The 26,481-nt window shown below is 42.9% G+C and overlaps 1 protein-coding gene across 3 annotated transcripts; it reads left to right on the top strand.

The window, feature by feature from the left end:
* Nucleotides 1-28: 28 nt before the first annotated feature.
* banp (BTG3 associated nuclear protein) lies at nucleotides 29-26,481 on the top strand. Of its 3 annotated transcripts, none has more exons than XM_037451794.2 (13): nucleotides 29-176; nucleotides 1,572-1,650; nucleotides 1,932-2,041; nucleotides 2,136-2,335; nucleotides 2,510-2,599; nucleotides 3,334-3,506; nucleotides 4,469-4,708; nucleotides 5,981-6,139; nucleotides 8,583-8,704; nucleotides 9,728-9,799; nucleotides 11,356-11,400; nucleotides 21,530-21,670; nucleotides 25,330-26,478. In XM_037451794.2, exons 2-13 carry the CDS (start codon nucleotides 1,581-1,583, stop codon nucleotides 25,444-25,446), a joined length of 1,539 nt encoding a protein of 512 aa, XP_037307691.2. In that variant the 5' UTR covers nucleotides 29-176; nucleotides 1,572-1,580; the 3' UTR covers nucleotides 25,447-26,478. The 3 variants fall into 3 exon arrangements, with proteins under 3 accessions (XP_037307691.2, XP_062419067.1, XP_037307692.2); XM_037451795.2 differs by lacking the exon at nucleotides 29-176 and adding an exon at nucleotides 207-252 and having other exon boundaries at nucleotides 25,330-26,481; XM_062563083.1 differs by lacking the exons at nucleotides 21,530-21,670; nucleotides 25,330-26,478 and adding an exon at nucleotides 18,537-18,684.

Genomic DNA, 26,481 nt, shown 5'->3' with positions numbered 1-26,481 from the left:
TTGCATGTTGTTTTACTGTAACGTTTGGCCTTTTGTGTGCTGCTTTTTGGGTTCCCCCCAAATGAGTGAGGAACCGTCTACGCGAGGAACGAACCAAGGCAAGGTCTCATCTCTCGCGAGGAACGACGCCGTTATCGGAATCTCTACAAACAACACGAGAATTCCACACTCACACGGTAATATAACCCAATCTTACACGGTACATGTGTCGTGTGCTCAGTGGTGGGGGAAAGAAGCTGACTCAAAATAACAGTTAATTGTTATTTCTTAGATCAGTTTACGTTTGTTGCATTACATTTGGGCGGCCTTTAGGCCCCACTAGCATGCTAACCACAACGCTAGCTTAGAGACCAACTCAATTCCTTAGCCTCGGTTTTGACGTTAGCATGCAAGCTATTGCAAATCCGATTTTGGAGTCGTGCTAACTTTGCTAATTTACATTAGCTTATATATGTTTCCGCTCATGCTACATTGCTAGTGTGAGTGCAAAATGTAATGTTTATGCCTAAATGCACGGGTATAAACGTTAGCAAAAATTCAGTTAATGGAATTATAGAAACGTGCAGCCAGCTAACACGTGAAGAAAGAAAAATATCCTCGTTTTTCCTCAATGTTGCCGATAGCAACTTAATTTACAGTCAATGGACACCCGCCCAGTTAGCTAGCTAAGTTAGCCACTGCGGTAGTTAACGTTACGTTAGCTAACGCTAAAAGTGGAGTGATGTTAGCGATGTAAAAGTAGTTGACGTAAACTCCGTAAAGTACAATACTTTGTTGGTGTGCTTTAATTACGCAAGGCCGATTAGCTATTTGTAGATGAGCCTAATTTAGTAAAAAAAATCTCTTGTAACTCAACGTAATTCTGAACAGCTACAGCTTTAGCCATCTCAAGAAGCTAAACTGACTGGTTTTGCAGCTAGTTATTTGTTGTCATTGATAACTTCATTGTGTTAAAATCCACATTGTCACGATTTAAATACGCCATATAAAGAGGAAAATATATAATATCTTGGAATACCTGACGTTAATATTACCCTCCCTTTGCCCAAAATACACATAACTGTCCCTCCTGTCACTGTCTGGATGTCTGTTTTTTTTAGCCATGCTGTACAACTACACAGTCAACAGCCCTCATTGAATCAGAGCTTAAGTGATTGATTGATAAGTCATCCTTAAATATTTACCCTAGATTTTGAGAGCGCAATATTATTTATTGAAGCATGCACTAGTAGTGGTTTTTCATCAATCGTGACTATATTTTTACAACAGCCTAGAAATAATAGTTTGAAAGCTGTACATGTACATGTAACTGCTACTGTTATTTGATAAGACAAAAGTTCAAATAAGTCATAGATGTAGAAATGACCTAGAACTTCTTAACAAATATTTTGCATTACATTTAGTTTGCACACATTTACTGTCGGCCGAAATGTATTGTGGTTGTAGGTATGAAATGGTGAGCATGAGGAAATAACTGATCAATATTTTTTTCTGAAAGTTCTTAGTGCATATTCCTCATAAGGCAAAGGCAGTCAGACACAACATGAATGTATTATTTCATTTTATTTCAGTTGTGAACAATGTCTGAACAAGAGCTGGATGATATTGTGCAAATAACAGTGGAGGACTTTAACCCGGATGACCCGACAGGTATGATTCTTGTGATGCAACATGAAAACCATTTATTTTATATATATATTCTTATTAGTGTGTTGCAAATTTCTTTGCAGTGAATATTTGCATTCTTTGCCTTCTTGATGAGATGTTGTGAGGGGTATATTTGATGCAGCGCCATCAAAATGTACATTTGATCAGTAATAATTTGACTAATTTTCTCCTGCATAAAGTGTAGCCGATAGTCGGCCTACTCTGTAAATGTGAATTATTAAGAATTCTGGTTTGAGGATGTCTCCATGTTTGATTCATGCCAGACATGTTGGACAACCATGAAAACGATGATGAAAGGCTTCAGAAGAAAAAAAGGAAATTAAGCACCAGCCAAGAGAATAACAACAACAACCAAGACATATCTTTTATTAAGGTAACCGCTCAGTGTAACAGGACTTTTATGTTTTATATATTTAAAATATGAGGAAATTACTTGTTTCTTAAATTACATGTATTTTTGTCTGCAGAATATGTTGGTCTCATTTGCCGCATCAATCAGCCAGCGACTGGAAGGAATTGAATCAAAGTTATATTCTCTCGATGCTACATGCAAAGCCCTTGGACGCAAACTAGACAGCATGGTGCCATGTGCAAAGAGTCCCATCCAGGTTCCCATGGTTGCAGGGTCTCCTCAGGGGGCCACTCAAACTTGGAACAAAGTGCGATGGTAAGACACAAGTTTTTCCCCTTTTGCCTTTTGCACCAATAGCAAATAGTCTCCATTGAGACTTAGTGCAGTTTGACTAAACGTCTGAGTCTTTATCAAATGATTTTATGATACACAAAGCGGTCTAAGCAAGCTTGTGCCAGTTAACCAATGTGTGTGTTACTTCTTGTTTAGTGTGGTTCCACAAACAAATGTGATCGTGAGCAGTGAACACCAGAAGGGCACTAACCATGAAGACAACCCTCTGGAAAATCTGCTTAGCAAGTGAGTCGCTCACATTCACACAATTTGCCCAGTGTGCCAAAATGATGCTCAGTGATGTCAGAAACGGGAACCTCTTTATTGGGTTATTATTGTAAAACACAGGTGTGGAAACGTGTGACTTTTCTGCCGAATGAGCTGTTTTCAATATAAAATAGGTCCCATAAGATATCTGTTTCCATTCTACATGCACCTGTAATGTCAGTACCAGTTAAGTAATCCAGTGTGAGGACCTAATGTCTATTTCCCCTGTAGCCTAGGGTATGTTGTCGAGTTGGTAAATGTTTAGTGTGTGTTAACTATGTGCAGCCGCACTTATCGACGTTCTCCACTACATTTTACAGAAATATCATTGTTTCTCTTCATATAGTCATTTAGTTTTTTATAAAAACCCAATCAAAGCCACAGCAGCCAGGTGAGATTAGAGAAACGCATTTAAAAACTATTGACAGCCTTTAACATTTCATTCTGGAGTTGCTTTTTGTTAAAGATTTACTTGTCTTTTGAGTAAAATCTATTTATAAATATTCTATTAGTCCAGGTCTTTTAATTGACCAAAAAGCAGTTGCGGTAATTGTAAACGGCAAAAAACAAACCTTTTTAACAGCTAGGAAAAAGACTAAAGCAGTTCTATAATATCGCCCAAGCTTAATACCTAATTCCTCAAAACTGGTTGCTGCTGCCATGATCCGTCTCGATGGCTCACTTACTGTGTACAAATATGTGTTTCTTTTTAGTACGGTGACAAGGAAGCGGCAAAACACAATCATGGTGAAGGTGCCGGGCCCTGATGAGAGTCAGGAGGAACAGGACAGCGGCTCAGAGGCCAGTGATACTGTTTCTAATGGGGGCCAGTCCAGCAACGCACAAAATGGTCAAAACGTTACACTCATCACACTCAATTCAGAAGGTATGACTTAACACTGCTCATTAGACACAAAAAACGCACCCAGCTACGCTTTACCGGCCGACACGGAGATATAGCGCGTTGGACTTATTCAGGAAGTCCAGCGCAGCCTGTAAGCCTGCAGCCGCCTATAGGAACACGCTGAGCCCCTTGGCATGCAGCTTGAGGCCCCCATGGCCCCGGCACTCCTCCTCCAGAGAGCTAGAAATAGTTTGTGGTCCGACCATCGGGCCTCCTGAGCCACTGCTGCCTTAAATAATTGTTTTGTTCAGGTTGGATTTGTTCAACATGGCTAAGGGCACTTATTCAGGTGGTGTCCAAGTTTGCTGATGCGTCATTTCTATGCCCGCCTGGCTGCCCTCGGCCCGTATTGATAAATGCTCTAATGAATCATTTTGTGTTTTCAGTTGCTTTGCTCTGTGTTTTCTGCTAAGCTAGAGAGAGAATGGTCTGACATGTGCTAATCGAAATCAAGGCCACGTTGTTGTAAATGTGTTGCTATTTACTGTGATCATCTGGTTTATTTTGGATTTTAAGACGTTTCTAGTCCTCTTCAAATACAAACTATTAATCTGTTTTTTGCAGCTGTGGGTCGCTGTGTTAAAACCATTAGACATTATTATCTAGCTGGTATCCAGAACTGGGCCTCATGATTGGTTTGTTTGTGTGGCGTATTTAACAGAGAACATACTTGTGAGCAAACTGCCAAGTCACGTACTACGCTTTGATACATCTTTGACAACACATTTTTTCCCACAATTCAACTAACTCTCAGTCTTGGCCACAAGGCTGTGCTATTGTATTTCATGAAGTAAATCGGTGGCTCTATGCCAGTGTAGTATTTGTCTACCTGTGAATGGAAGTGTGGTTGAATTTACATACTGCCCCAGATCTCAGTTTAATTACAGGCTTGCTGACAGAGAGCTGTGTAACCGTGTTTAAATGACTGTTCCCGTCCCCTCTAGACGATTACCCCGTGGGAACCTGGTTGGGAGACGAGAACAACCCAGAGATGCGAGTTCGTTCCCCAGTCTCTCCAGCGGACATGCTCCATATCACCACAAACTGCCGCACGGCGGAGAAGATGGCGCTGACTCTGTTGGACTACCTGTTCCATCGAGAGGTCCAGGCCTTGTCCAACCTCTCTGGTCAGGGCAAACACGGCAAGAAGCAGCTGGACCCGCTCATGATTTATGGCATTCGCTGTGAGTCCTCTCGCGTTGTCGTTGTAACCAGCCAGTACGGACAGGGTATCGATTTCCTTGCAGCCGCTTGGCTGTGGGAGACCCGGTGGTTCACATTATTCCATGACAGCCAAGTTTACATAGACAAGTGTGTTTTTACGTGCCATTATCAAATTGAACTCTGAAGTGGTACCTAGTGACCACTGTCTAGGTAATGGGTTCTACATGAATCCGGCAAAGCCCTAAATCAACTCTGTGAGACCTCTGCCTGTTTTATTTTTGCTCCATCACAAAGCACCACCGAATTGAAAACAGAAAAGAATGCAGTCTCTATTCCCAATGCGTGTTAAAACAACATGCATTCATCACTGCCCGGCCGCATTAATGTGCAAAGCATTTGATAAAATACCAGACTTTAAATGACATGCACATGTCTGGTTGAAAGAGTCGCTGTCAATCCAGCGTACTCTTTGATTCCCAAAGAAGCACAGTCCGGGCTATATAGATGGAAATTTATAGAAGTCAAGTGACTATTTAGTGTATTTAGCCCTAACCACGGTAGCCTTCCTCTTCTTTCCGGCTTGGTTGTTAATTTATGGGGAAATGAGCTGCCAAGCGGCTCACCCCACTTCATGACCCAGAGGTAGACCGCCACTAAATACAGCTGCAGCCAGTCTCACCTGCCACTCTTTTTTTTGCTGAGGGAGGAATGGGGCACTGCACACAGGCCCGTGTTATCGCTGCTCATCAAAGGGTGAGGGTAGCAGAAGTAAACAGAATCTGGACATGTTGTTCCCCATAGTTTTCACACACTTGTGCATTGATTGCAGCTAAAGTGTCTCTCACAACACTATTCTATGGTTGAGCAGAGAAATCGATCAAAAATAAATATTTTGCAGCAGTCTGATGCTTTCTCTTTCTGTCAGAAAAGGCATTCCATTTCCTCAAATGTTTCTTCACCCCTCAGGTATTTTTTGCAAAGACTGCATGTAGGTTATACGACTGTATGCAGACATTGGTGAGAGTTTTATGTTGTGTACCAACAAGATTGTTTTCCCTGATGTTCTGCCTTGCATGCCGGACTGCTGTGCTAATAAGCAGCCCTGCTGCAGCGATAACCGATGTACAAACAGCTGTCCGTCTGAAAGGAAATGATGGAAATAGCATGTGAATTGATAAAAGTGTGGTAGATAGCTAAGTTTGACATATGAAACACCTATGCGTAACCAAGCCAGCCATATCGTATTATTCACACAGCACGTGATGACACTTGACCCCCCTGTGTCCCAACAGGCCACTTGTTCCACAAATTTGGCATCACTGAGTCCGACTGGTACCGCATCAAGCAAAGCATTGACTCAAAGTGTCGCACAGCCTGGAGACGCAAGCAGCGCGGCCAAAGTCTGGCTGTCAAGAGCTTCTCCAAACGGACACCTCGGGGGACATCTGCAGGTAGAGTGCACGTGATAACCGGGGGGCTGTACGGCTGTTTATTTGTTTCACTTTCTGTGCCATCGATGTGACTAAATGGTACGTTCTCTTCGATTGCCACCACAGAGACCTAGTAACAGTGAGCGAGATATAGTAGGTGCGGCCGATGGGGGGGGGGGGGGGGGGGGAAGGTCGAAAAGGTCAAACGCAGGGGTCCCCACACTTTTTCAACAGCGCTGCAAACCAATAGTGCAAAAAAATCAATACAAAAAACCCACACAACGAGCCTCACGGCTGTCTGAAGCGATCGCGCATGTGCGGTGACCTGATATGATTTTTTTTTAAATTGATCAATGACACATGAGCTCACTCACAGAGTGCGACCCCCAGTGGACTTTTTAGGAATAGCAGCTACTTTGATAGAGATGCAATTTTTTCTTTTTCAATCTTTCTGTAATTCTTACAATAGCAAAGTCATGCTGGTGGGCTGCACTGGTGTGTTAAAAGCATGTTAAAGTGTGCGGGCCTTTTTTAAAGCAAACTTATATGACACAGAACCAGCTGTATGACTTAGGTAGATTGAAACAAGTTAACAATAGAGCACATCCAAAAATCCTTTTGAAGTGAACCTTTTTAAAACAAGGTAAAAAAAAGTTTCTCAACCTCTGCCACCTTTCTTGTGCAATGCTTTGGGAGGGAGAACATTTATCTGTGTTCTGAGAACTAATTGCTACTTGGCTCCGCTCGCTTCAAGTCTTTATCTGCTGTTAAGGTTGCTATGTTTTTCTGTCTGTTTTCTAGTCAAACAAGGTCCACCGTGTTCAAAACTAGAGACAACAAAAGAGACATCTGCTGCGGTTCCCATTGCTTTCGGGCCAATGATGTCATCACGTGTTAGTTTTTAGTAGTTACTTAATTTACTGGACGGGTTTTCGTGGAGTGGCTGTTGATCAGTGGGTTCGTATTTATGGAAGATGTTTTTTCAATTTGGTTTGGTGGAGTTGGAACCAGGAACTGGTGCTCAACCAATTAATGAAAGTAATGGAGGGAAATGTTTGGATGAAGTTTAGCCAGCCTCTTTAACTTTATCCTCTTGTTCGCTATGCCTTTCTGATTGTTTTTGCCAACAGATTTCTATAAAATGTGTCCGGTTTGTCCACCTACACGCTTTCCGTATTTGCATTAAGCTGGACAAAAATGGCCTTGGTTTTCAGTCATGACAAGTAAACTACCGAGGGTCATATTTTACGTGCACCCCCTTTTCTTACTTGTTGGCCATTTTGCACCCTATAAATGTATTCACAGTTGCCTGTTTTTATAGGTTTTTGATTTAGGAAAGTGTTAAATAAAAAACTGTCAGCTCATACAGGACCTATTAAAGCTATAACGAAGCTATTTTAAGACTTCAGCCCAGATGCAGTGTGTTTTCCTGCAGATGGTTGTAATCTGCACACACTCGCCCCCCTGGGAGCCTTGACCTCTAACCTCTGACCAAGGAAAAGTAAGACTGCTGGGGAAACCCAGATATCCTGCTAGTCCTCAAGATAGTCAGGCCACACAAGAGTACAACACAAGTACTAGGTCAGATGGTGCAGGCACAAACATTGATAGAGACACTCCAGACAATCATTCCTCCCTTAATTTCATTATGTGTTAATGGACCAGAAAGCTTCAAATCGTCTGCTTTTAGAACCAGTATTTATTGGTGGACCAGTAAGGAGAGCTTTAATTGTCAAAAACCACCTGGCTCTTACTTCCTCATCTGGCAAGCTAAAGTCCTGAGCATTATTCAAATAATACATTCACATAGCAGTAATAACCAACGATAGACCTTACTTTTCAAAGCAGCTTACCACAAAACCGGGTAACCAACATGAGTCATTGTTCCCTTTTTAAAGCTGGATTCCTTTTTTGTGATGAAGAAAGTAGTCTGACGGCTTTTCTCAGCACTGGTTCAAGTTCCGATTCACAGACATGACATAAAATTATCTCAAGTCCTCATGAATGTTTTTTGTCATTTTGACATCCTACAGATGATTTGCTGTTTTGGTTTCTGGCATTTAATCATTTTGCCGTCTTAAACTGCTGAAAGGCGTCTTTCTGTGTTTTAGCCTGGTGTTGCAACGGGTCCATGTTGGGGTCTCGAGCCACTGGTGTGCTGGCGGGTGTTTAGGCTGAGGCTCGGTGTTTGTGTCCAGCTGGAGAGTTCTTGTTGTGTATTTAGGCGTTTGATAAAGTATAAACAAGACATCATCCAGCAGACGGCCTTGGCGTTTTTTTTTTTCTTCTTCCTCACAAGATGTTGCTACAGCCCTTTCCTTGCTGTGCGGGTGTTTGTTGGGTTTGTGTGACTTAGACCTCATCCATATCTCTGTGTGCTGGAATCATTTGTAATGTCACTCTGACCTCCTTCCACTTTACACACGAGTGAATATTTGACCCTGCTGTTTGTCTCCTACACCAGAGGGCGGCACGGCAGAAGAAACGGGCCACATCGAGGCCGCCACCCAGCAGACGTTGCACTACACGCTGGCCAATCAACAGGTTCAGTTCCACCGCATCGGGGAAGATGGACAAGTTCAGGTGGTGAGTGTCAGACTTTCTTTGATTTTTAATCATTTTCTGACTCCATCCATAAGAAAAACAACAAAAAAGTATTTTCTCTTAACGGCTGAAGTACAAGTGTAGCTGTCGTCATAGGCGACTCCTTTAGAGGAGAGTTTATAGTGCAGAAGGAAAGATCTTTCCACCCACCAGAGTGTAACATGAATTAATACTCCGACAGGAAGGAAGTGACCTGCCTTTCATATCTTTGTTCTGAAATCACCAAAAATACCTCAACGAAGCGATAAACCACTTCATTAAACTCTATGGCCTCTGTTGCGTGTCATAAGGCTTATTGTTGAGTTTACAGTTTGAGGGAGAGCCTCTTTGGCTGGCCTTGTTTAATGTTGTGTAATTAAACAACTGGTGACCGACACACACACACACACACACACACACAAGTTGTGAGAACAAGTCTGTTCGGAGTACTTGCCACTTGAACATTCTGCTGTGAGGCTCTATATCTACTTATTGACACTCCGGCTGTTATGACAGGGATACAAAGTACCTCATAATTCACAATTGTTGCTGTTATCTACTTTCCTGCTATTTTAAGTTAAATAACTTTGACTAAACAAAAGACTTCTATATTACATTTTACACAGCACAACAACTGCGTATATTAAAACAGTTTAGACATTACATTACATGCCATTTAGCTGACGCTTTTATCCAAAGGGACTTTGTATAAGACATTGTATTATAACCCATGCATTACATTTTGCCTGGGGAGCAATTAGGGGTTAGGTGTCTTGCTCAGGGACACTTTGACATGACACATGGGGCAGCTGGGATTTGGATTTGATTTCTTAATGGCCAGTATTTAGAGATGGGATGATTACAACAAGTAAAATACATTTTAAACTGTCTATTGGTGCCTATTTGTATGTATGATAATAATTCACAGGCTTCTTTGCTGTTCAAATCCCATGTAGCATTAAAGGGAAAAATGTCTCAGAAAATAGTTTGATCATTTGTGTGTAATTTTCTCCTTTTGTGTCCCAGATTCCTCAGGGTCAGCTGCACATTGCCCAGGTGCCACAAGGAGAGGAGGTGCAGATCACACAGGACAGCGAGGCAAGTGTCTGTGTGTTTAGGGGAGAATCAGCCACTCCCTTGCTTGCTTCATATTGGCATATTTAATTTGTCTCCAGATAGAACATATATATATATAAAGTCATGCTTGAGGAATAGGTGGTTTACTGAGGAGAAAGCCAAAGGTTACAGCTTACTGGTTAGTAATGTGCCAAATATATTTATGCAGAACTCAACTTCTAATAGAGAAAAACTTCTGTTTTTCCATTTCTCCAATTTTTGGTTTGAAACGAGATATTTGTTGCTTTTGAGCGCCACATGTTTCTGTTTGCCTATGCAAGTAGCCTTCCACATGAGGCGTAATGCACCAGAGCAATACCTGACAACATTTAAGTCATTAGCCAATTTTAACAAAAGCAGATGTCCCGTAATGTTAATATATCCGCTTGCGTTTGTGTGGGGTTATGACTTTTGTTTCCACATAATGCCCAGATGTGTCATGTCCCCACCAGACATGCACGCACACACTGCCTTGCCAGTTAAAATCAGAATTCCAAACCACACCAGGAGAAACGTCCACATCAGCATCATCGTTAGAGATATTTTTTAAGATTTGGAAGGGAGATTTATGACAAGTGTACACACATACACATCTAATCACAAACGCCATGGTACGTGCCACACATGCAGCACAGCTTGACGTTTATTCAAAAGCAATTGACACCTTGACAAGTGTTTTTCTCATTTCCTGTTCGGTGGTGCTAAAGGACACTCGGAGGGAGGAATACAGAGACAGTGAATTGAAAGCAGAAATGCTCTAAAGCCTTTCCTGCTCTTTGTGGCTGAGCCCAATTTTTTTTTCTTCCTCCTCTCTCCTTCCTATTCCGTGATACTGTTTGTTTTTTTGGAGTTCAAAGCGTAGCAACAGAATCGCTATTCTCCCAACTGCTACTCTTGGAATACGTTTTCATTAGGGACAGGCCAAATTCATCAAAGTCATTGGTTCTAGTGTCCTTGAAAAGGAAGTTAGCTGTTTGAGAGAGTACACTACTCGTTGGCCACATGGTAGCATTTAATGTATACCTTAAATGCAATTATCAAAGAGAAAACAACTCGAAGTTTCTAAATTTGGCTTTGACAACGTCGAATGTGGTCTTGTAAACTTCTCTGTGGGTGTTCAAAGACTTTACGATGGTCGTTGCATCTTTGTTGGGCTGCGATAGGCTTGTGCCCTTTGTGAATGGAATTCTCTTGTTGTTTACAAGTGAGGAATTACGCAGCCGTTGGCTCATGGAGAAAGACGTGGCGTTCACCTCTCACTATTATGTCATTGCTCTGCCAAAGCCTCGATGCTCAGAAACCCCTGACACAGTCTTCTCAGACTTTCACGTTCCACCGTGTTCAGTTCACCACCCTTTTAGAAACCGGAATCACCTCGGGGTCGAGGCCGGTTTTAATAACGTTTGTTCAAATAGGAGGCCAAAAAAGCGGGCGAGAGGTCATTTTCATGACTCGATTTTGGTGGTGGAAACAGTGGAATGATGTGTGTATATATAATATGAAATCAGGCCTTTGACATGACTCCTCCTCTATTTCAGGGAAATCTCCAGATCCACCAGGTACACGTTGGTCAGGATGGACAGGTAAGAACATGTTAACAATCAAATAATCAGGAGGTACGATACACAAATGAATTCATGCTGTGGATGATAAGCCACATATCTGCATCACGTGCTACTTTTGTGCTTTTAAGTACAGTGAAGTAGATTCTTTAAACGCAGAAATCTGTGTGGTTTCACGTTCAAAATATCTGACAGAGAAAGACAGCCAATTATTGATGCTTCATCATCATCAGATGACTCTTCTCACTAGTGATCTTTGCCTTTGTCTTCATACCTAACAACAAATCACATGACTTTACTGCCTATTGTGATTGGTCGATGCTGAATATAAAAAGTGTTTAACTAACAGGCTTTATGCTTCACTATGTGCAAGTGAATCAGGCTTTACTTTTATTTAAACTTAATAGAGCAAATAAATACATTGTTTGTTTTATTTATTAAATATATATAGATATAATTATTATTAAAATAATAAATTGTTGAGAGACATGGTAGATTATATATTTGTTTTGTTGCAGCAACAAAAAAATTAGAAACAGGAATGAAAATGACGTTATAGAATGTTTTGTGTTGTGTGTATATACACTTAAAACAGAATTGAATAGAGTGGCCATATTGTGGAACATTATCGTCATCATAAAACATTTACAAAGCAGATTTAGTTGTGTGTTCAATCCATGTTTACTTATAGTCTTCTTCTTGCCACATTTCTTAGCGCCACCTGTAAATCGGAAAAATTGTGCAAACCATTGGCAGGACCTGTGTGTGCATGTTTTACGTCAGATGGGCACACACGAGATAAACAAAACAAGGACCCACTCGATGAAAAAGATCCCCACACTGCTCCCATTCAAAAGCTACCATACTACCATACTACCAACTACCATAAAATGTTATGTTATAATGACGTGCTAATTAGAAACAGCCCAGACTCGGATGTCTTTGTCCGTTCTCTGTGTTGGACGTCCTGGACCAAGGCCCTTCCTGTCTCTCTGTTCTTTCCGCTGATATCCAAGCGGGTGTCGATCTAAGCCGAGCCGGCCTGTGTCTGACCACTGCAGGACACACATGGACGCTTCATTCCACATTCATGAATTCATCATGTTTGTCAAGAAGCAAGACTTTAGGGAAGGAAGTTATTTCTCACGCTGCCCATCTGCTGGTTAAACTGTTTTGTGTTTTTTTTTTTTGTTACAACAGGTGTTTTCATGCAACAGCCTGTCCAGTTTTTCCCCCCTTTCTAAAATGTGAATGGAGGAGACACATTGTCATTGTTAGGGTTATCGTGCCAAAATGTTCAAAGGGAATCAATTACACATGCCTCCTTTATAAAAATGACCCACCATTTTTATTATGTTACTTTGGCATCATGCCCTTAAACAATTGCGGCATTGCAAACACCATTAAACCATTACAGCCTTTGTACTCTGTGCCATGGCGAGCGCCGTTCTACTTTTAACCCTGAGATCGTCCCAACGGTTCACAAAATGATGGTGGCCCTGTTCTTCTATTCTTATTATGCACAGTAAAAACGCTCCTCTTGATACTTTGACCTACTATACAGTGTTTTGCCATCTAATAGGCTTTGAAGCTCATGGAATCAAACCAGATGTATTTTTTATCAAAGATTTGCCAAAAATAAGTGCAGTGCCTTAAATTCAGACTTCCAAAGTTATATTTGCCACTTTGTTGGCTCAGTCCAAAGCACTCTACTCGTAATTCAGTAATGTGTTGCATGAATTGAAGGTAGAGAAGAAGGCAGTTCTATGTTTTCATAGATATTATTCCAGCGATGCAACTAAAGAGACTTGGTGTAATGCACCAAACAAGCTACTTGAGGGCAAAATGGTGACTTTGATCCATCAAGAAAAGTAATAGATTACGGAAAAAATACTGTAACTTCTAAAAAAAAAAAAAAAGAATTCCAAATGTACATGCACAGTTCTGTGCTGTTCCCTGTACAGATGTTCATGGGATTGGACTTTCTTTGTGCAACTAGATATGACTGGAGTTGACTGTTAATGAGACAAGGTTTAAAAAGCCTACACGTACACCCCCTAGGAACGGTTCTTTTTGTACTAGCCAGGTGTCAGTAATGGCATTGGTAAGCAAAGCTATATAGAAAGAGTCAACCCTCTCACTGATGGTCTTCATCACTCATGTGAGTCAGATGTGCCCTTCTTCTCCTTTCCGCCCGTCTCATGTTACGGGGACAGAGCGTAATGTAACACTTCAACTTGTTCACCGGCGGGTTGTGTGTCTGCGCCTTACAGCAGATGCTTGGACAGATCATCATGAGATGTCAGTAGTCAGAGGCACGTTGTTCGGACCGTGCAGCCGGTGAGCTGTTTGTGATCCGATTTAATGTCCTTTTGATTTAATGTCCTTTTGATTAGTGGGCCTTTTGGTAACCGGGTAAGATTATTTTTAAAGCTTGCTGCCACCTGACGCAAATGACTGCCACCTCCCCCTAGATCCCCGAACCATGTGCTTTCTACTTCTCAGCACCATATTTGTGTGTGATGAGTTTGGTCTAAAGCGCCTAAGGGCTGTGCGTGTGCCTGCACATTGGAGACGTGTGAATGCATCTGCTTCATGGGAGTGTTTTTTTTTTGTCGTCGGTGTTGCTTTGTTGGCTGTCTTGCTGTGTGTTTTCAACCGATTGAGGTAGTCCTCTGTCCCACACGCATAAAAACACATCTGCCTGTGTCCCTGAATGTCCCTAGTAGCAGCATTCCTCTCCACAAGGATTTGGGCCAGAGTTTGGTTTTAGATTTTGCAGCACCACTGTTAAATCAGTGCAGAATACAGAAGAATATATTCCGTCCTTGCACATTCTCTTTGAGTGGCTTTGTAAGGGGTGTGGTCGACAGCGTGGACTTTGCATAGGCATTAGCTTCCTGTCAATGGACACCAAGGGATGCAAAAGCAAGAGGCCTCTAGTCCCTCGCCGGTGTCTGGGAGTCAGTAATAAAAATCTCTTCTTTTTCTTCTTTTTTTTGCAGTTCATTCTTTTGATTGGGTCTGCTAAATGATAGGAGGTCATGGCCAAAACAAACACAGCGACTTATTCTTTCAACTTCAGGTTGCAGGTCAAGCTTTTCACACACACGCAGTGAAGCACTACAGTGGCAGCGTCTCCTCGTTTGTATGTTTTCGTATTGTCATGGAGCAGCTCTTAAATCCAATGAACCCCAGAACTTACTCACGAGACACTCGAGGGAAGCGGGACCCAAACAAGTAGGATGTTAGTGATCGCACTTAATCAAGAAGATAAATAACATTGACCAGATATGGTTGCACACAAGTGACATACTATGTCTTTATTGTGATTGATGTTGTGTATCTTGGACCAGCATTTGTTAGGAACGTTAACAAAGACATAACAATTCAGACTCGAACCTGTTTTCTTAAACATCTAATGACTAAATGGGCGATGTACGACTGATTTTGTAATCTGGCATTTATTTTGTGATCTCTCCAGAAATGTATTTCTCTTAGCATTACGAATGAACTGGAGCCGTAGTGAGACGTGGTTGCATGATAATGACTGATGGCCTATCACGCTCACCGTGTTGTCCCCCAGACATTTACTGCATGCAGTGGACAGAACAGCGGGCCTCACACACCCCACTCTTCACTCTCTTTCTTTGTCTCATGCACATACATCAAATCTGAGTAATTCAGCTGCATATGCTTCTGTGTTCGCTTCTACGTCCGTGCCAACTGAGCCCTAAACTCGGTGCAACCGTGCCAGCTCACAATCAGAACAAAACTGGATCCAAAGCTTTCTGTGAGTCAATAAAAACACTCGTGCAAACAAAAGAGAAGGCGTAACCAAGAAAATCATAACTAGTTTATCTTTAACAGAACTCTGTCCGTATTCCACTTTTATCTAGTGCCCTCCTCTCTGCATCCTGTCCTGCAGTGATGCAGACCAAATGAAGGACTGGAAGAACCAAAGGTGTCTGCTCACCCCAAACACACCTCACTTCCTTCCCTCAAATTGAACCACTTCCTGTCAGTGCATCTGTTGGATGAGCCTAATGGGCCTTCTTTGTGTTCCTTGTGGGAAACTGGTCACAGAGCAGAGAGTGCAACTCAGGACTGTTGGGACCCGAAAATCCAGAACCAGGACAGAGACAGGCGGTGCATTGTGTGGGAGCGACGGTGCACAGAAGGACACGTCAATGAGTTGACGAAGGAGAGGAGGAGAGAAACGGGGCCAAGCAAAGGAAAGGGAAAGAATTGAGTGAGGTAATGAACAAAAGACGAGGGGGGAATAAATTAAGGAGACACATCTACTCTTCAATGTCTGTTGTTACTTAATGTCTGTAAAATGCTGGTTGTTCTAGAACAGAATCTCCTGATTTGTGATGAGCACACAGAAAGCAGATGCTTCAACAGTGTGTAACCTCAGAGAACCGGGGTGTGATCTGTGCTGGGATCACACTGCTGGCCCGTCGCCGACTCACTTGGTTTCTCTCTCTCTCTCTCTCTCTCTCTCCGCTCAAGAATTTTGTGTTTAATAACTATGCGGTTGTTGGGATTCCTGTCATTCGAGAGGAGGTGGAGATGAAAAGATGCAAACAAGATGTTGTACGACCAATGTTTGGAGACCGTGGGATGTATGCAGGCATTCAAATATGTCGAGGTCTCGTGGTGGATCCTGTTTCAAAGGAGTAGTGGTCTGCTTTGTATCCTTGTTGCATCATGGCTCTGAGATAAATGGCCACAGATCGAAGCGGTCATTCTGAATGTGTGTGTGTGTGTGTGTGTGTTTAGATGAGTTCAGAGGCCGGTACCCAGAGTGGTGTTTGCGTTTTATCTTTGTATGCAGAACCGTGGGCCTGCATGTTCGCACAGGCGCGTAGGTGCGTCAAATAGGGAACAGATGTTCTAGAAGAATTCCACTGACTCACCATCATCTTCAACACAAATTCATTTTTGTCATTTTTTATTGTAATGATAGAAAATAACATTTTACATACACTGCAATCAAAGGTGTTGCTACACATTGTTGGAAGCATCACTATGACTGTTGAACATTATGCCAGAGAAAAGCCCAAGCCAGATGGAGGAGATGGATGGATTCTTCACAGCGACTCCTTTGAAGGGTGTGTTTTTGTTTTCCCTTTTCACCACAGGAATTTCATCAGAAGTGGTATCTCTGTCATTCAAAAACTCCAATGTGCTATCTGCACAAAGTATGATGACGCATTAGTTTGTTGTAGTTTTTTTTTTAGGATTAGTTATGTAGAACAATGCATTTAACATGAGCTATGAATCCACTGAGTCCTCTTCAGGTCAGTCTCGGGTCCCCCGGACATGTCTAGTCTTAAAATTTAATTACCAAAGCATCGTCATTTGTTTTGTATATTTTTAAATGAACGTGCCAGAAGCATAAATGGAATTGGATGTTTCACTTCAGTTGGGTCAGAAGGATGTTCTGGCACGTATAGCTTTTGTCTCAATTACCGGCTCACATGGGTATTTTGTGCAGTCTGATAGTTTGTTAGCAGAGTTTTACAAGCTGTGTATATAAGTTCCTCTGGCACCGTCAAATTAAACAGGATAAGTGGAAACACAAAATCATGAAATTTACAGAGAATTGTAAAAATGCCTTCTTCAATACGGCCAAGTTTGCATGAATATCAGAGAACAGAGACAAACCATCTATGGATGGAGGGGATTGACTCCATATAACTGCTGTTGTTTTTGTCCTCAGTCCCCTTTTGATTTGTTGGATCTGGATCACAAATTAACGCACGCCTGTTATGTCGTAAAACCTCTGCGAGTCCTGTCTGAATCCGACTCCCAGTGTGTTCCGGCGGGAGTTGCCGAGCGTAGGGATGCGAGGGAGGGACTGATTGGATGCAGGTGCTGAGCTCAGGCGGTGTCAGGGTGTGTGTGGAGATGGGAAGCAGTAGGGCCAGGTTACCAGGTCAGGGATTGCAAGACATAAATATTTATTTTGCGGATGCACTTCAGAGAATAGGGTGTGCTGACAGGAGATGGATCCATCAGCAATGCACGCTAACATCACTGGTCATATCCTGGACCTACAACTGCAAATAAGTGAGAGAATTCCCAAATCAGCAGTAAAGAAAGCAGGCTTGTGTTTCAGCTACTGACGTTTTTTTGGATTTGTGTCTCAAGCCCACTTATGTCCATTCGATCATAATTTGAGCCGAGGGGACAGCTGAAATGCGAATAGTTATTCAGACCCGGAGGTAAAATAAAAGGAGCTCATGCTTGCATTGAGACGTACCGAATCCAGTGAGCTCCTTTGCCCAGTCCTCACCAAGCAGTCACTCAGCACGCCGCTGTGTCTGTGGGCATCTTTACAGCACAGTCGCAGCCAGGCCTTAGCGCTCCCTTCCTCCCTCACTCCCCCTTCACCCACCCACCCACCCAGAGCTAATGTTACTCGGTCATCTTGGCAGTTGCAGATGTTGTTGCCGGCTGTGAAGCTGAAAGGAATCTCCAGCCAAAGTCTAAATGTTTCTTTTTTCATTTCCCTGTTTTTTTTTTTTTCACATCTGACCAAAGAGGAGCAACACCCCCAAGGAGGATGATAGAAACCACATTTGCGAGTCTCTTTTTCTTGAGAGCACAGTAAAACCAGACTTTTGAGTATGGACTTTTGACTCTTTAACAAGCAGGATCTTATTATTGAGGATTCCAGTGGATGTCGATTAAAGCTAAGGTCCAATTTAGTCTTTAAACAGTACTCTGATACATGCGCACACAAAGCAGTTCACTCGTATTATCGTCCGATTCCCAGCTGGGTTTAGCTGAAGCCCCCCATGAGGCAGGGAGTGGGTGCCAGTCTGCACATAGTATCTGCATTAATGGCAATGTATTTTCTTAATGATGAAATCCTCTGACCCCATCACCAATGTGCATCTTCAAACAAACCGTACTTTCTCAAAAACATTTTTATTCTGGTTTAACTAGTTTTTTACGTGAAAGGATAAAAAAAGTACCTTGTAAAAATGCTCAGACAAGAAAAGAGCACCGATTTTCTCAAATGAGGCCGCTATTGTTCCTGTTTGTGTCTTACCTCTCACGTTGCTGTGTCCTGGATCCATTACTGAACGCATTACAGCATCTGCAAAAGATTTCTTTTGTTTTTTCCTTCCCTACGTTCTCAGGCCCATGGCCGATAGCGAGCCTGCAGAGGATTTAGGATACTCTTGATTGTTCGGCACTCTTCTCTCCAGGACCGCGCTGCGGTATCATCGCCTCTCTTGGGCCGGCCAGCCAGCCGGCTCTGATTATCTCAGGGTCCCGGTCCCTAAAATATTGCGTTCAACAATAACTAATCCACTTAAGATCTGCTGTTGGCCCCTGTTTCTGACTAATTAAGCCCACCATGTCAAATAAAATATATTGGTTTTCAGTTGAAGTGACTCATAGCCGTTTTTAGGCAATCAAGGAAAGGCTGTAATGTTTTCCCAGTGTCAGGGGACATGTCTGCTCCAAGAAAGCACACGTAAACAATTCTCTCATCATGTAATTCATTAGTTTCTACCAGCCATCTTGATTTGCTGTTCAAGCAGATCAACTCTGTCCCTCATAAAACCTTTCCTTCTGGTAATTTTGAGATTTCTATTGTTTTTTTGCATCATTGCCAAACCACTTATTGTGTTGTGTTGATTGTGCGGCATTGGCTCAATTAGGAGTGATTATCATCACTCCTCTTACAGTCATGTAATGGAGCTTGATTCTGTTCTATATGAAATCAACCATGTGGCAATTATTTGTAACAAATCAAGACTTTATATACATACAGGTAGAAATACTGACATGTTTCCCTGAGTAAACTTTCCTGGCGCCTTCTGTGAAATGGTTGAAGGGTAGATTTAGCCTTTCAAATCGTTTTCAGCTGAGTCATACTTAAATATCAAGCTTGACAGTTATCCTCCCAAACAGCGGAGAGGAGTTGCTCTGACCCGACCAGTCGTGGGACAGGATGTGGACCCGAGAAGTTCCCGCGTAATCGCCGCAGAGATCTCACACACACCGTTCCAACTCCTTAAATGCTTTTCTGAGCCTCCGTGTGCTGCTCCCCACAGCTGAGAATGCAAAGCCGCTCGCAAATGGAGGTTGAGACTCTAATTGAGCTGGACAAGTGTTTTGGATCTAAAGTATCCAACGTCCAATCTCGTGAACCGTGGTGACACTTACAGTACAGTCACATCGTCGCGCTGGAGTTTCTTCAGACGTGCGTTTACACACACACACACACACACACACACACACACGCCGGCAGATCCTGCTAAGAGAGCAGTGTGACGAAGGGCCGAGGATGAGGATGGATGTCTGCCATGACGAAACACTTGACAGCTGGCAACACATTTGGGTTCTCACTGTCCTCAATGAGGTGACTGATGGAGATTTTTTTATTTTTTCATGGATTTTTGGGATGATCCTTACTTGAAGTATGAACAATAAATTAACATTTTGGGAAATAGGTTTATTCGGTCAGCATAACTTGGACAGAGCTCCAGTAGCTCCAGGGCTTTATGCTAGTTGGCTGCCTTGTGCTACCGATCTTCTCTTCCAACACTCTTTAAGAAGGAAAAAAAGTATATTGATCGGCGCATTGTGTCTTTCACTATCTGATTACTGTTTGAAGGAATCCTGCAGGCTAATGCTCTAATTGATCAGGAATCTTTAAAGGCTCCTCAAACACTGATTCCTTTGAAGCAAACAGGCTTCTGCTATTTTGAGAGTCTTGCTCACGCCGCCTCAATTCGTGTCTGTCCTGAACTCGTCCTGGTTTTCTCAGGAGTTGAGTCAGTCAGACTTCTAACACACTAATAGCTTCCATCGGGCCAACCGGGCCTGGCACATTCTGGCACATTCTGGCTAAGAGGCAGCAGATTTTGCGGTGAAACAGTCTGTCTCTTAGATGACAGGGCAAGTCGGCGGGGTGAGGGGGGGTTAACTGAACCTTAGGGGCCCATCAGTCACTCAGAGCCTCAAAGCAAAGGTTGGGCTGGGGGTTGGGATCCAGGGTTAGGGGCAACAAACGTCATCTGTAATTGAGGTTTGGGTTTTTCTGCAGGCTTGCATTTCTCCCTTGAATTTTAACGTCTGTTGAGGGTGTTCGGATGCTGAAATGCAGGGGGATCCGCTGACTGGATACGAACCCAGCCGGACGTAAGAGGGTCAACTGCTGTATATGTGTGTGTGTGTATATTATTTATATATATATATATATATAAAATCTCATGATCTTAATTTATCCCAAAACAGCAGTAGATGCTGGTACTTGTTAAGTCCTTACCAAAGAGCGCTTTCGCTGCATTTGTTTGAACTTTCTAGCACTGAATGTTTTTCATGTTTAATATATACATACATATATAAATACATATATATACATATATATATATATATATATATATTTGTAATTCGAGGAATATCAAAGATCACTCCATAATTCCTAATTGCTAAATGAATTCCAAACGAGAGTTTCATAAGAAAGATTTCCCTTGTTTCCCTTTGTGTGTTTGCGGTTGCAGTCCCTCTCAGCAGCCTATAAGAGCACCTCTGCTGCACTGCACTTCTCTGTAATCCGTGCGTCAGAAGCGTCACGTTCCCCTGCAAAGGCTCACCCTCCGTTCCCCACCCAAATTCTTTTCTTTGGTCTAACAAATGACTTTTGAATTGAATGAAAATATCCTGCATATCATGTTATGGAGCCTAGGAAAAACAGAACCCTTAAAAATACAATTGAATGGAATGGGCCATGAAGGTCCACTCCAGCTCAATGTATACACGGAGGTTGGGATGGGACGCAGTGCGAACGGCAGGACTGAAATGTTTACTTACGCCACTCTGTTGCCTCTTTCCTTGCCACAAAGTTACTTGTTTCTGCGGCACTGTGATTGTTAAACCACGAGGGCTGTAATCAATAAAAGAACATAAACACATCAGATGGGACATAGATTAGTCTTCCTGCTGTTTATTTTCATTTCCTAGCGATTCCAATGATGTGTATTGCGCAGCCTGCCTGATTGTTGCTCTTTGAACTCCGGTACGACACGAGCAGCGAGAGCTGAACGTCGATTCGATGACGGTCGTGTCGAGAATGGACTGAAAAACATCTGCTGCCCTCGTTTCCTCTTATCTCTCCAAGGTGCTGCGTGGCGCTCAGCTCATAGCGGTGGCGTCCGCCGATGGAGGGGCCACCGCCGTAGAGGGCTCCCCCCTCCCTCCTGACATCCAAGTGCAGTACGTCCAACTAGCCCCCGTCGCAGATCACACCGCCGCTGTACAGGTAAAGCCACACACACACACACACACACACACATGCTATTTCTCGCTGGATGTTGCCCACGTGACGGCAGCCTGCAGATTGTAACTTGGGTCGCGCTCGAGTGCTGGAGTATGCATCTACTGTCTGAGCTGAAACAGACCCTGGTGCTAATGTAGCTCAGTCCCACTTACATGGGCTTGTTTTCTAAGCAGTCCACAATGATGAACTGTTTCCCATCTCCTCCCGTCAGTGGGAAATAAATAAGGTCGATCAATCTTTCACTGCTGCTATTCATCTGTGATTTTATTCTCGGGGCTCGGCCAGAACGTCCACATCCTAGGGTGTCAGTTTTTTTGTTTTTTTTGCACTCTCACTGAGAGAAACTGAAAGGTGGAGTCTGGAGTTAGTGTTCTTCTTCCTAAGGAGGAAAAGAGGCCATCGATATTTAAAATCAGCCGTAAAACTTGCCAAGAAGTTAGGGGAGTAGCTTTCTGAAATACAAATGTAGAGTTAAAACTTTTAAAAATAACTGCAGTTTTACTTGTGTTTGAGCTTTCTGGATAATTTCACGATGCTATGAGGTCAGTCACATTAGTTGTAAATGGTTCAGATATGTACCTTACTAGTGGGTCTGGAATGTCAGATGAAAGTAACCACACTGTGCTTACGAGTTCCATCAGCTGTTTTTGGTGAAGACGTCATAAATTTGTATTTATAGTTAATTACAAACATTGCCTTTCCATAAAAAGCACAAATAAAAACACAACACCACCTCAAGTCGTAAACTACATCCAAACTCATCCTGCAGAGCTCAGCCTCTAACATCAAGCTCTAATAGTGGTGTAAGAAACTTATATTATATATATTGTTTCTCTTACTGCAGGATTTAGAGTCACACAAACTTGCGCCTTTGATTTCTTTTAACTGCAGCGTAATCTTTTTTGTAATTGTTTGTACCAATAAGTCGACTACAAGAACATTGGGTTCATGTCTGACTGCCGGTTGCCAACACAGTTCATCATTGTGCTTGTGTCAAAACAGCATTTTGCGGCTTTGCTGCAGATTATGTCATGCAAATATCAATAATTTACCAATTATTAAAGAATTTTCAGTTTCATAAATCACGGCAGAGAATTAAGTGAAAAATACAGTCTTTGGTACTGAATAATTAAGCTCCATTCACCTAAAATATAAAAACATATTCTTTTGATTTTCAGGAATATTTAAATATCTTGTCTGCAATCTTTCTTTCTTACTTACTTTTTCTTTTTGGAAAATGAGTGGCTGACAGGCAGCAAAACCTTCTGGTCCTTTGGGCCGACACCTTCCTTTTGTTCTGGAATGGTTTGATCCGCTTCATAATGGGCAGAATGTAGCCTGTAATATTTAATTCATAATTACTGTAATGTTATAATGGAATTAAGCATGCAATTTAGCTAAACTACTTGGAGGTATTACAGGCCTCCTTTTACCCTGTTGTCATAATTATGCTCAAATAAAATACACTCAACTTAAAGCCATTACTGGATAAACAGTAATTTAACATTAAAAAGTGTTGAAAAGAGAGGAGAAGTCATCCTTTAAGTGGTCGGTGTAACTGCGAGGAATGTAAAATATTGTCTCTGCTTCTATGTTTTCCCCCAAATAGATGAAATATCACATTTTCTCCATCCTGTCTTTGTTGTGTTGATATCATACTACCAGAAATGGCCTGAAATGGTTTTTGGTGTGTGAAATACCTGCCTTTATGCAGCCGGGTACGGATGATGCAGATGATGTGATGTTAGTGATGCACTAGGGTTTTTGGGATAGTTTGAACTAGGGCTGCACGGTTTGGCCAAAAATCCATATCACGGTATTAAGAAACATTCGGACGGTATCACTGTATTGCTTTTTCAAGTAAACACATTAATTCATTCTCCCCAAAAATGACCGGCGACCCGAATTAACCCAGAGTGAACGGTACTTCTTGTTGTGAGCTGCATGCAGTTCGGAGGGGTAATCTTTATAAATGTACAATTATTAGTGTTACAAGTTGTTTATGTGTCACAAACTGTTGTGATGTCAAATAGAAATCTTCCGCCTGCCGAAGAGCAACTTGAGTTGTTATGAGGTAACGCCGGTATGAGCGGTTCATGAGAAGTTCGTACCGTACGGGAATCTGTGCAGCCCTAGTTCGCACTGGGCTCTCTCAGTAAGTTGCCCTTCTGTTGTCTCTAGTCGAGACTAGACACCGTATTGGGTTCAGCTCACATACGAACCGATGAACTCTAGCAGGAGATGAAGATGGTTGCCGCCCTGTATTCCAAGGCTTGTTCTCCATGTTTCTCAAAGCAACAGTTTGTTTAATCAACTGATTCATTAGAATAGATTTTCTTTTTTCTTCTGCCTAATGTTTGATTGTACTCGGACCTTGACAGAAATCAACAAAGAAGGAAATAGTCTGATCACTCATCAGCAATCAGTACGGGCTTGAGGACAATCTGGTGTTTATTGCTCAAATGATGAATCAACCCGTCAAAAGCAGATTTTCATTCAACTCGCCAGAATATTGCGCAGCGTTGATGCATCCAGAGGGTCCAAGTAAACAGTTCAAATAAAACGTTAAACATGCCTTATAGGACAGGGCTTAACGCCGTATAGCCTGTGAGGGAGCACAGGTGCCTGGCATTATCACAGTTGGGTTCCAGTGTCCCCAAGTGTAAACGTCGCTGGCTTCGAGTTCAAAGTTTAGAGGAAGGTTAGCGCTGCCCCCCACCTTCTGAAAAGTGTTGAATCATGTGAATTGCTTTCATCTGTCTCCAGACATGTGGTTCTTTTTGTTTAAGTTTCCATTTCCCAGACTAGATGAAGCAGGCGGGCGGGCACGGTGGTACTTTGGCATGGGAATGGGCATTTCTGCATTTGGGTGCAGGTTTTGAGATGCAACACCGTTGATCTCCAGCCCAGGTCTGAAGTTAGAGTTACAGAGCACCAATGAGCAGTGCATCTAATAGCTGTGAGTGTTTCCAAATGGGGAATGAGGCTTGACAGTTCAACATGTCCAGTGTTTCAAGTCCTCAATGGAACACGTTGATCCATATGAGTTTTCCTTGGCCTCATGGTCACCGCCTGTGCTGTTGCGGTGCAGATGTGCTCCGTTCCGTTGTTGTCCAGTGGACTCCACGCTGCAGGTGTGTTTGAGGAAACCTCTGGCGTGCATTTGAGGAAGCAGTGAGTCATTCTTCACGCTCATCATCCAGGACTCATGACTCATGAACCCCTCATCTTTTGAGTTTTTTTTTTTCTTCTTTCCCCCCCCCCCCCCCCCCCAACACAATACATCCCTCTGTCTGACACCGACCACACGAGACAACACAAGAGCATTCAATACAACTAGCTCATCACCGGCCAAGTTCCCCTTCACCTGTTGCCCTGCCTCTTTCTCCCTCTCCTCTCCATCTCCATCTCCCCCAAAATCTCTCTTTTCTTTGCTTTCTCGATCTTTTTTTCCTTTGCTCTTCCGTGGTTGCGTCCCCCAACGGCACGAGGGGAGGGGCCCCGCCTGTGCACAGGAAACACTTGTGTGTGTGTGTGTGACAGTCTTTTCCTAATTACCCTGATTAGCTGCAGCAGAATGCAGCCTCAAATCTCAAGGGTCTTCCCAATCATCAGCTCCTCCTGTCTTTGATGTGTTGCAGGCTGCGGAGCTGGCCCCCGGCCTGCAGGCGGACATGGAGGTGAAAGAGGCCATCCAAGGGGCCATCCAGGGAGAGAACGGCGAGGTGCTCCAGATTGTCACCTCTGTGGCCACCTGAGATACGGGAGAGCCCCTTCTGGTCCAACACGGGCCAGAATTCTGCTCCACAGCGGCGCCCCGGCGCGTCTCCGAGGTCGGCAAATGCACAGTCTGACGATAGCAATAGAGTCGGGAAGCATTTTTTTGATAAATACGGAAGGTTACTGACAAAACGCAGGGAAAAAGGATTTTTTTTTCTTCCCTCCTCCGTTCATTGCCAACCAGATGTCTCGATGTGGAAATGTCCGCGGGAACTTGAAAAGAGCCATCTCTCTGGTGTTTTCATCACCAGAAGGTCCCGGCCCACTGCAGGATACAGAGCGGGATTCTAGTCTTTCCACAGAGGACACCACTTATGTCGGCCGTCACCCTGACACTTCATCAGCACACATGCTTTTTTACATCCGCTTGGAAGGCAGCAGAGTTATTTATGAGGGTTTCCACCCAGCGCTGTGCTCCCTCTCCTCGTCGCAGTGGACAGTAGATGTAGCTTGGTCCTGATTTGATTTAGTTTCCTGTACCACTCCTTGATTCAGTCCGTACCACATCGGCCTGCCTTCACTCTGCTCTTCTTGTTTTCACATTACTTCAGCCACACAGCTTTGTTTGTTTGTTTTGATTTATATAATTGCAAAGTTTTCGGAGAGCTTTAATTTTGGAGGTAGAAGACCATGTAATAGACGAGCCGGTGCCAGTGGTAGACAGGGCAACGTTGCCTGTAGAAAACCAAGGAGACATTGAAGTTGTTTACTCTTAATTGTGTCTCTCTGAAAGATTTGGTTCGTGTGAATAAAAAATGTTGTGGTTGCCGTAAAAAAGTGTTTTTGTTTTTAGTTTCTCCGCATTTCAAATCCTCGGCCGTCAAAGTGGACTCAAAGATGCCCAATACAAATAGACGATTGATGAGAAGATGAATAATAATAGTTTGGCTTTGATTGACTGTGTTTACCACCTGTGAACAGGGCGGCACGGTGTCGCGAGAAGACTCCGCTCCGGCCCACGACGTGATTTGATGCTCCGCTAACGGTGAATATCTGCAGCCAACAATAAAAGA

This window comes from Pungitius pungitius, chromosome 6 (assembly GCF_949316345.1).
Source record: "Pungitius pungitius chromosome 6, fPunPun2.1, whole genome shotgun sequence".
NCBI lineage: Eukaryota > Metazoa > Chordata > Actinopteri > Perciformes > Gasterosteidae > Pungitius > Pungitius pungitius.
This window is presented reverse-complemented; position numbering and strand designations above follow the sequence as displayed.